Source organism: Anthonomus grandis, chromosome 4 (genome assembly GCF_022605725.1).
Source record: "Anthonomus grandis grandis chromosome 4, icAntGran1.3, whole genome shotgun sequence".
Classification (NCBI taxonomy): Eukaryota; Metazoa; Arthropoda; class Insecta; order Coleoptera; family Curculionidae; genus Anthonomus; species Anthonomus grandis.
Window position 1 is genome coordinate 2,937,594 of NC_065549.1, and position 11,557 is coordinate 2,949,150.

Sequence of the window (11,557 nt, forward strand, 5' to 3'; positions counted from 1 at the left end):
GACAACGCCAAAATAAAAAGCAATGGCGACATTTTCAGTAAGTATGACTTTATTTTAGAAAAAAATATATTATACTGGAATAGATGACCGATTTTCATTGCGCACACCAGTTTCTTGAAAAAGTTGGGTGTAATTTAACTGTAAAACACGCGCGCCTTTGATATCTTACAAATTAAACATTATTCAGTGCCAATAAAAAAAAACAAAAAATTAATATATTTTTATTTCTGAGATGCTTCAGTGATAATATGTACTTAAATGCTCCAGTGTCTTTATATATTATCTAAATTATTTCCATATTACATTATTTTTGCCTGTATTTGAATAGCTTATAAAAATGGAAGAATTACATTTTTTCTTCAAAATGGACGCCTAGCTGGGTATGCTTTTAAGCTGCTATAATAACTTAAGTAAGTATCAAAAGCTATGTCGTAGGACAAAAGGCTTAAAAAAATGCCAGTGGCTTTTAAAAAAAGCTAAAACAGGGTTAACTAGCATCTTCCAGGACTTAAAGGCCATTTTTAATAACCAATTAGCTGACAAAGTCTGGGCAAATTTCAATAAATGGCTTTTAGGCATTTAGTAGGATCTATTGGCATTATTTATTACTACGCGAGATTTCTTGAGTCTTCTTTATTGCAATTCAGTTTGCGTTTGGTTTTGGTGGTTCCAGTTACTGTGAAAATAAAAGTGTGTTTTTTTATCGTTCAAATTGCATACAGGGCTGTATTTAGGTACATAAAAAGGTAAGTTCATTTTAATTCATATAATAAAGGTAGGCAAAGCGATTTCGATAAAGATAAATACAGATTGTTGCAAGTTTAGAGGTTATGAGTACCAAATCATTTTTCTCTTAACACACCCATGCAATATTTCAATTCAATGTATATTAGCACCACAAAAAAATTGAAAAAATATAATGATTGTAAGATTGTATGTATTTCCAATAAACTAATACGATGTGAATCCCCGAAAATCAACACTGTCAGATGTTATTTGCTGCCAACAATCGACGACAACCAACCTAATGTGAGGCGATCCGGTGATCCATGTTGCTAAACCTCTGTATTTTTATTTAAAATTTTTAAAAGATCTTTAATGGCGACGTGCCTAATGTTATATTTCAGTGCCCAATCTTTTAAATCATGACTAAAATTAAATTTCTTAAAGTCATCAATTTCATCATCTTCATTCCAATCCATTGATGAACTTGGTTGTTCTGAAGCCAGTTTTTCTGTTAAGCCACTGGTACTGGCATCGTGAATATCTGATTCTAGAGGATCAGGTTCAATGCCAAGACCGCCATCAGTTAAATTACGAGAATTATCTTTTTCCGGTGTATCTATTGCAAACTAAATTTTTTTTTACGTTATAATCTACCAAAATTGTCAATATTTTATTTGTTATATTTACCTGACCAGTTGTAATTCGTTGGAAATTTCGCTTCACTTTTCTTTCAAAAATTACCACTTCTTACAATTTTGTGCCAAGACATCCCTGTATTCTAAGAATAAATGACGTAGGATTTAATAGTCGCGACCGTCCGCAAACTGTGTTTTATTATGACTAGTTGGTTAAACCTTATCCCATAAAGTTATCTTATTATCCATATGACTTTTAGCAAGTCCTTAGGTGTTAAAAAATGCTATATTTTCCGGAATAGGCGGTATAAAGTGCCAAATAGTTAGGCAATTGATTCAAGACCATATGGTTCTGAATAGGTAATTTTAATGCTAAAATCGTTCTATATTGGAATTTTGAATGCCCAATTAATGCTGAAATATAACCTCTCCAAAACCTTATTATCTGAAAACCATCAAGCCCTCGTTTATGGCCATAACAACGTTATTGTTGACACTTGACTAGAACTAATTAGATTTTTAAGGTTCCTAGTTCCTATTAGCACAAAATTTAACCTAAATAGTTCCATCAAGCAAGCCAATGACTATTGCAGAACCTTGGTACGGCTAAAAGGCAACTTTAAAAACCAACTGCTTGAGAAAATGTTACTTGGGAATGCTTAACATCACTGCGAGCTAGCCGAAATTAAGCGTACATTGCGAGCGGTACGGAGAATCGGCGTCGCTATCGGTGGGAAGTTACCGATGCCAAAGTTTACTGAATAAAATTATTATATATTATTTTATTATAATTATTATTATATTATTTTATTCAGTAAACTTTGCCGATGCAGTCGTTCTCTGTCTACTCTCTATCTATTAGGTCTAATACATTAAACCTCAATCCGTAAGATTCAACTCGCCAAACGTGTATACCCAGGAGTTAAGGTTTAATCTATTGGTCTCTGAGTTCGTTTTTTCTTTTCAATATTCTACCTAACATTATTATGAATATTGAAAACGATGAGAAAAACCTACTTTTTTAATAAAAATACCTAATTTATATTATCTACTTAATTTTATTAAGTTTTTATACGAATACGTATATATTTTATAATCATGAATCAAAAAAACTAAAATGAATAAAAACTAACAACAAAAGAAGAGAAAAGGCAAGAGTTTACATAAATAAGAATTAAAAAAATCTGATCAACAGATACGTAATTAATTTTTTTTAGTTCCATCCTAAACTTTTTAAGGCCTATCGAGAGAAAAACATGATTAAATATTTTACGACTTATAAATAAAAGAGAGTTTCTTGTCAGTTAGGATTGGAAGAGGTAAATTGTTTACTTGACGAGTATTGACGACTAGTGCAGGAGTTCCCACATTCAACCATCTACACAATTTTTTTTCTGCGGATCTAGAAACGTCAAATACTTTTAAGGTAAAATAAAAATTCTACAGTTTCCCTCCACTTGTTTATTAAACATCATTAAGTTTTATAATTCCTGACGTGTTTCGGACACAGCGATATCCATCACCAGGGTTTGAATCTAGGTCAAAAAAACCTTTATTTATTATTATTATCTGTTTTTTTATTTTATTGAGTACTACACTAAACTAAACCAGTTTAGTGCAAAATGGATTTACATTTTATTGTTGTATAATAAAATTTCCATAAATGAAATAAAAAAAAAGTGTTTTTTTGACATAAACTCTCTGGTGTGTATAACTTATACCAATTTTAAACTTTTTATCCCCTGATCACGGTATGTATCCGAAACATGTTGGGAATTATAAAACTGAATGATGTTTAACAAACAAGTGAAGGGAGACTGTAGGATTCTTATTTTACCTTAATCTACGACTCCACCACTAGTATGTACTACTTCTTCCCTTTTTACCGTACGTATTCACTTTATTTACTTTTAACAAAAAAAAAATAAGAATAAAACCACAAAAATCAACCTGCAACAGCTCGTTTATTCCCATTAAACTCATCAACGACACTCTGACATCTGGTGCATAACGTGTTTTCCTGATCGGAAGCCGCTAACCTACACCTGGGGCACCCAAAACGGTCACTTTTTGCCACTTTAACCCTAAATCCCTTCTGCAAATCGTCGTTTTGTTGCAATTCGACATCAGCCACTTGTAGGATGTCTTTTAGATCTTGATCAAAACCCCTTAAATCCTGCAAAAAAATCACTATTTCAACCTAATGAATAAAATTTTGGAAAAAATTGTTTTTGTGGTTTATTGGAAAAGTTTTTTTTTGAGGAATTCTGAATTTTATTTTCTGGCTAAACCGTCACAAGTCGTACAGGAAAACGAAGATAATTAAATTCTCTACATTTTAAGAAGCCATCGAGGACAATATTAGAGGGCGCAAAATCACCGAAATCAGTGATCAAAGTTGATGATTATGGCGCCCTCTAACTTTGTCTCTGTTCCTTGTACAGCTTTCCATCCACAAAGTAAATCGAAGAACTTAATGGTCTTCAATTTCGTCAGATACATCTTTCTCTGAAGTCAAAAATAATATAAAGCTCTACCATACCTTAAGCATTGCATACATTTTTCCTGGCACCTCTAATAAAACCTCGCTACCCAATGTGGTTCCCTCGACACACTCCTTATTAATCTCCTTTCTAACCTCCAAAATGACCTCCATAATCTCCTCCACCGTATTATTCTCCCATTCGTCACGAACCCCCAATCTAAACGAACTGGTGAAAAAAGTGGTTTTCTCAACTTTCTGAGGCAAACCGTTATAAAACTCTTCGACCAAATGGGGCACAATCGCTCCCACCATATTAGAAATCCCATAAAACAAGTTGAGCAGCGTATATCGGGCCCCTTTTCTCGTTACGCTATCGGACGGTTCACAATATAATCGATCCTTGATACTCGTAAAAAATATCGCGGACACTTGATTGGTTAAAAACGGCATTAGGGAGGTGTTTATGCGATGAAAGTTGCACTCGTTGATGTGATTTTCGGTCTGAAAATTGCCAACTTTTAATCTACACTTCTGTCAGGAAGATGTAAAAGTACCTTGCGGTTTAAGTGGAGTAATTGGTGCAAAATGTACCGGTCAACCAGTCGAGTGTGATTCAAATCTCCCTCGTCGTAGTGATAATCGTTTAAGGCGCTTACGCAGAACCTTAGGGCGGCCCTGATCTTTTGAACTTCCTCCTTCGATTGGCTGAGGATGTTCTCGCTCACCGAAGCTAAAGTAACTTGGTTTGCATGACACGCAACCCACCATCTAAGAAAATCAACTTGGTCAAATCACTTACAACCACCCATTTGTCCTTACCTTAATGTATCTACGCCATAAGCTTTCATGTCTTTGCCGCCACATATAACATCCTGAGGATCGACCACGTTTCCCAAACTTTTGGACATTTTTTCCCCATTTTTATCCACAGCGAACCCGTGCACAAAAATGCTCTTATAAGGGGCGCAGTCTCTTAAAGCAGTGGACGTGATCAAACTGGCCTGGAACCACCCGGTAAACTGATCCGCCCCCTCCAAGTATAAATCGGCTATTTGGTTATTTTTTAGCACATAAGACCATGAGATGCCACTGTCGAACCATATATCTAATATGTCCTAAAAGTGTGTTCAAATTCATGTTGTTTAACATTGTCTCTAACATTATTATATAAATGCAAAATTAATAATTTAAAATGAAAAATTACACACACCATACAGAAACAATAAAACACATCAAATCTTAGAAACTAAAACATTATTAAAAGAAATAATTCAATTTTATAGATATAATAAAACTAATTTAAATAATGAAGCACAGAAATTAAAAAATGATTTACTTAATCATATATGCTTCTGTATAAAATTGGTCTGTCTTAAGGAGTTTTTTAAATTCATCTAAACCTTTTTGCTGTCAACAAATAATATAATAAGTTATCCAGATGATTCTAGTTTTAGATATAAAGAAATAACTCAGTAATTAGAGGAGTATCTCTTATACCTTGTGGCATTAATGTCTACATACAGATAGTGAGAAACATAAAGAAACGAGAAGCATTGCTGGTGGCGCGCCCTCATGGCGTTGACAAGCAACATCTTCAGTCAGAAGTGTTGGTAACTTGCGACACACAAATTGCTGGTATTCATTTCTTTTTATCATTTTGTAGCTTAAGAGAAATAATACATTCAGCAAGAGGTGTATGACAATCAAAAACCACTGTCCAGCCTTAAAACTCGATTGCTGTCGATGTAAGAATATTAAATCGAGAACGCAGCATATGTCGGTTTATTTATTTACCAGCGGTTACATAACTGACTGAAGATGTTGCACGTCATCGCCGTTAGTGTGAGCTCCTATCGCCTAATAAAAAGACTTCGATAGCTTATAATGTAGGTACTAAATTGTATTTACCTGTAATGCTCCAAGCTTTATATTAATGGTTAATTTCTCCGCTCTTAGTATTTGAACTCTATAAGTAATATGTAAGTGAATATTGAAAAAGAAAAAATCAGAAATTGAAAATTACAGGAAAACAAAGTAATTCAGAGGCAATTTTGTGGTAAAGAAAATAATCGAAAAAAGTCCAAATTGACCTTTCAAAAAATGAATTTTGGCAAAATTTTAGAAAATTGGCACCCTTTTAGTCTCCACCAAAAAATGATATTTCGAATACATAACCCAGTTTTGGAAGAATATAACTGTGGGAAAACTAAAATCTAAATCCTAATCATTCCAACAGATTTTACTTATTTTTGACCTTCTAAATCCAAATACTTGACAATTTGAAGTAAATTTAGGGTCCAGAAAAAAGCACAAAAAGCGAAAAAGTTCCTTAAATTCTAATAATTTACTCAAACTAAATCACAACTAATTAACAAATTTTCAGGACGTACCTGGATAAACATCAAAATGCTTTAGAACTTAAAGAAAATAGGAAATGGCCCCAAGTGCCTGTAAGAGATAAATAATTTTCCAGTGAAACCTTTATGAAAAAAAAAAACAAAATAAAGAAACACAAGATTCAAAGAAGAAACATTTAAGAGAAACTCAAAAAGAAAAATCCGCTTATTTTAATACACTTAATGCTCAACAAATTCGTACAAAAGTAATCATTCTGAAAGTGATAACTAATTCAAAATCTATATGAAAGCTTAGGTCTCAATCCTGCACATTTCGGAGAATTTTAAGAATTTTTAACCTTCTGAATCCAAACTCGTACTTTTTACGAAATTTTGAAAATTTGAATTGAAATTCGGGGCCAGGAAAAGCCTAAAAAAAATTTTCAAGTTTCTTAAAATTCAAATTAAATTGAAACCTGTTCCAGGATGGGAAAATGGTCGATTGCCTGTAAGAGAGTAACATTTTTCCCGGAAAACTCTTATGGAGTTCGCTCTCCTTCCAGGAGGATTTCCAGTAAAGCAAATTACCGAATTTCCTGATGAAATCCTTATAGAACAAGGGATAGTATCAAATTCCAAAAAAAAAAAATTAGTTTTCATATAGTTTTGATTTCCTTAAATTACTATACAATCAAGGTAAGTAGAGGCTACAAAGGTTTTTCAACCAAATTTACAACACAAGATAATTACTCCGAAAAAAAGAACGAAGCAATAAGATATGTGAAGTTCACAGATTGATTACACTATAAAAGTGTTTCTGACTTAGAAGAGATACGAAAAAATGTAGTGATGTGTTTCATAGATTACAAATAAGGATTTGATAGAGTGCTGAGGGGACTTGACATAGATCAAAAAGACGTACCTTTTTACTGGAACTAAATTAAACTGAAAATAAATTAATTACGTTAAATATTCCTAAAGGACCTAAAGAATCATCTACAGAAAAAATTGAAAGGCAAATTTATAATTTACTAAGGACACATAAAAGCCGTGTTTCTGATATTGATAAATTTAAATCAACCCCATTACATTTTTAAGGTTTATCAAACAAAAAATTAACCCTTAAAATCTATCAGCTACTCATCCTCTTATAAAATATGTTTTAAATATCTTATCTCCATATACTAATAATCCTGATTCATACATTAAAAACTCACAACACCTTTTTGGAAAACCTTTCTACAATGATCTTTTGGCAAGTGTTGACGTTGCAAGTCTTTTTACTAATGTCCCAGTTGACAAAACTTTAAATATTCGTAAAAATAAAATGCTTAACACTAAATGTTAGTAAACTTTTGACCCATTGTGTGGACACTACCTATTTCCAATAAAATAATAAATTTTATCAACAAAACTTTGATGTGGTCTCTTTCACCAATTTTAAGCAATATATATAAGGAAAATTCTAAATCTGAAACTATTATAAGATTTAATAAAAATATGAAATATGGTGGCTATATAATAAATTTCTTTGCTAAAGAGAGAGAGATAGAATAGGGCATTCTTCAAAGTTAATTTATAATTGGAAATATATTTTATTCATGTATTTTCTATTATTAAATTGTATTGAGGATCACACCTTTTAACTATTTAAAAAAAAACGTTGGACTTTCTTTGTTTTCAAAACAGTTTCAAACAAGTGGCAATTACAAACCAAAAGTCTTTAATTAATTGTTCTGAGAAGCATCAAAGAAGATTTATATATTTTATTTTCTTGATAATGGTAGTAAATGTAACTACCAAAATTGGTTGGTTCAAATTAGGTTTTCTTATTAAATAAATGAGTTTTTCCTAGTTTTCAATTTCAATAAAAAATAGAGTTAGGTAGTATATTGAAACGAGAAAATAGTTTCAGAAGTTGATAGCTAAAACTAATAGTAACTAAGTTACCTCTCCTTTTTTATATTCGTTAATATTCAGGGAATATTCCTCGGGCAGTAACTGGTTTAAAGGTAATTTCCACCAGTAGTCAGTACCATGTTTATGAAGCTGCGAACACAGATGCTCAATTATTGACCTTAAAGAAGGTTTTTTTTTTAAATTCCGACAGTTTTCTTATGATTAATGACTTACCTATTTACGACCGGTTGAGCGGATTCTCCACGATAAAACACAGGAATAGGCACGCCCCAATGTCTTTGTCTTGAGATGCACCAGTACGGGCGTTTCTGTAGTTGGGTCACCAATACTGTTTTGTACATGTCACTTTTGTCTTGTGGTATCACTGTGACATCTTCTAATAATTCCTTAAAGCCATAACAACTTTATTAAAACTTCATAGACTAGAATAAAAGTCCCCTTACAACAGCTTGCTTTTTCAACTTATTTGTATCAATAAACCACTGTTTACTGGCTTTGATTATCACAGGCAGTTTAGTTCTCCAATCATACGGGTAACTATGTCGAATTTCACCTAAATGTATTAAATCATCATCTAAGTATTTTAAAATAGCATCATTGCCCTCCTTTAAAACATATTTTTTGGTCAAAAAGTCACCTGCTTCTGCTTTAAATGTTCCTTCATCAGTTATTAGATCTAACTAAAAAAAAAATTAAAATTACTGCATTAGTTAAAATATATTTTAACTTACAATAGGCAATTTATACTGGGCCCCAATCAAAAAATCCTCAGGTCCATGTGCCGGGGCGCAATGTACCAACCCAGTCCCTTTAGTGCTAGTCGCATGGTCAGAATGTACCACAGGACAAATTCGATCCTTATAAATTGGGTGCAAATAAGTTGCATTTCGAAATAAACCACCTAAAAATAAAATTAAACATACACTATTATCAAATTTCGGCTTTTACCTGAATGCACTCCTAACAATTGCCACTGACATCCAGTTTCTTTACAAACACTATCATAAAGATCAGTGCATATTATATATAAATCTTTATCATCTGGATCTGGTTTTTTGACCACACAATATGATAAGGAATCGTTGTAGCAAACAGCTTGATTGCCGGGCAAAGTCCAAGGGGTTGTGGTCCAAATTAATGCATAAACTCTAAAAGGATATTATTAAAAGAGCCCAAAAAAACCGAACTTATCATACCTTTTCTCCCTTAGTGTTGGTGCCTCAGGAATTTGTTTAATTTGCACTCTGAAGTACAAACTAGGGCTCTTGTGCTTGTCATTATATTCTAGCTCAGCTTCTGCTAAAGCTGTCCTAAGTTTAAGTATTTATTTAATACAAAATTTTGAGAAATATCCAATTACAGAGTAAGAAATACTAATTCTATTCACACATATGGGTACCATTTCTATTTTAGCATAGATTTCTTAAACTACTAACAGACATTTTAAAAATATTGCAGTGATTTCTTAAGTGTTTGTCTATTCTATACATAGACATAATTGGAGCATTTAGATAATAATTGTTTCGGGCGACATCCACATAAAATAAATAAGGATTTCTTGTTCAGTGGACTGGTATATTAAAATGTAACCTCGCCAGGAAATTAGGATTGTCAATCTTATTGTTAATTAATTCATGCAAGAAAGTTAAAAGTTCGTATTGCGTTCTAATTTCCAGTGTTCTTAAATTATACTTAGCCATCACTTGTATGTTTGAAACGTGCATTGTACATATGCCAGTTTGCTTATAAGATAAATATGGTGTACGTATAATGGTCATAATCCATTTTAATATTAATATTTCTATTTTAATTTTAGCTATAAGTAAAAAGGAACTTGCATATATTTAATTGAGCCATACAGGATAAGCTTTACACATAGTTACTTTTGGAACCCATCCGTCAAAAATTGAATTTAATTATATTATCATTGGCAGATGATGTGCGTCAATAGAGACAAAGCCACATTTCCAACAATATTACAGTTTAGTCCAGTAATCGGCAGATTCAAAATATTGAAAATATGATTTTGAAAAAATAATTCAAGAAATGAATCAACATTTCGATAAGTTGGGTTCTAAAAGGGTTTTTTATTTTTCTAATAATTAATTGATTGACTTAATATTAAAATCTCCCACAATCACCAAATTTTCATTATATAAAAAGCTATTCCCTCTCCAAGACTATACAAGTATAAGCAATATAGATAGAATCATCATCCCTATTTCTACATTAAGAAAATAAGAAAATTATTACTGACCAATGCACTATCATATTAACCATTACATAACCAAGTTTCAGTTAATGCTACCATGATAATATAATATCTAACTTATGAACTGAAGAATAGAACTTACCTAGATGAGGGACTCCAATAAATAGGTTTCAATGCCCTATAAACATAACCCTTCTCATAAAGTTCTAAAAATTGCCTCAGTTGGTTTTCTACATAATCAACGCTCTTGGTTTGATAGTGATTTTCCCAATCCCCCATAACTCCCCACGATTTAAATGTGTTTAATTGATTATTAATGGTTTTATCAGCAAAATTCCTTGCTACAAATCAATAACTTATATGTAAGCCCCAATCATTTACTTACACACCTTTATGCCTTATCTCTATAGCGCCCATATCTTTGGTGTCAGATAGTGCTTTAAGTTCTATAGGTAACCCATGACAGTCCCACCCAGGGGTGTAATGAACTTTTCTTTTATCGAGCACTTTGTATCTTAAAATTATATCTTTTAATATCTAAAAATGGTCACATTTCTCAAGGTTTCCTGATAATTTACTTGTAAGGCTTACTTTGTTAATGGCATGGCCCATATGGGGCTTTCCGTTGGCATAAGGTGGCCCATCATGTAAAACATATTCTGGGTCTGGTAAATTGTTTCTTTGCCAGCCATACAGCTCATCAAACATTGCTAGCTATATAAATATGATTTGTTATCGGTTGATGAATGTATAGTGTACAGTGAAGCCCTACCTTATGGATATTCTTGTCTCTCTCTACTAGTTTTTGCCCCTCTAACCTGAAAGGTAATTTTGTTTTTGGCAGTAGCACTGTGTCACTATAGGTATTTATTGGAGCCGCTTTTCCATAACAACGCACTTTAATGCCGTTTTTTATTAATTTTAACATGGTTTTTACTTTTTTACAGTTTTAAATAGTTGAGGTTATGTTATGAATATGATACGAGGTTAAGTGAGAAGAAGTGTCAAATTTATTTAGGAGCGTTCACTGGGTTTTTCAAAGTCAACCGATGAATTTAGATGATGTCATACGAATGATCACGTTGTTTTTGAGGCCAGGAAAACTAAATATTAACAATTAATTTTTTTTTCACTACATTTTTTTTAAAGTGTTATATTATAGGTTATAGAATAAATCACCGGTTGTAACCAGCAAGGCGGCATGAAACGTTAAACACAAATGTCACATGTTGACAGTTTTGAC

The 11,557-nt window shown here is 32.3% G+C and overlaps 1 protein-coding gene across 1 annotated transcript; it reads right to left on the bottom strand.

The window, feature by feature from the left end:
* Window positions 1–3,275: 3,275 nt before the first annotated feature.
* Window positions 3,276–11,295, bottom strand: LOC126735497 (isoleucine--tRNA ligase, mitochondrial). The gene is made up of 14 exons (XM_050439504.1): window positions 11,087–11,295; window positions 10,906–11,028; window positions 10,704–10,851; window positions 10,457–10,655; window positions 9,299–9,412; window positions 9,051–9,250; window positions 8,834–9,003; window positions 8,546–8,782; window positions 8,316–8,488; window positions 8,133–8,259; window positions 4,666–4,961; window positions 4,401–4,614; window positions 3,904–4,347; window positions 3,276–3,537 (listed from the first exon to the last, which is right to left on the bottom strand). The coding sequence occupies exons 1-14, from the start codon at window positions 11,240–11,242 to the stop codon at window positions 3,307–3,309; spliced, it is 2,832 nt and encodes a 943-aa protein (XP_050295461.1). The 5' UTR covers window positions 11,243–11,295; the 3' UTR covers window positions 3,276–3,306.
* Window positions 11,296–11,557: the final 262 nt, after the last annotated feature.

Bases quoted from the DNA above. Each gene is read 5' to 3' on its own strand.
- LOC126735497 (XM_050439504.1), bottom strand. From the start codon at position 11,242: ATGTTAAAATTAATAAAAAACGGCATTAAAGTGCGTTGTTATGGAAAA. The intron at 11,029-11,086 runs GTAGGGCTTCAC...ATATTTATATAG, and splicing joins GAGACAAGAATATCCATAAG to CTAGCAATGTTTGATGAGCT. The intron at 9,413-10,456 runs GTAAGTTCTATT...ACTTAAACTTAG, and splicing joins TATTGGAGTCCCTCATCTAG to GACAGCTTTAGCAGAAGCTG.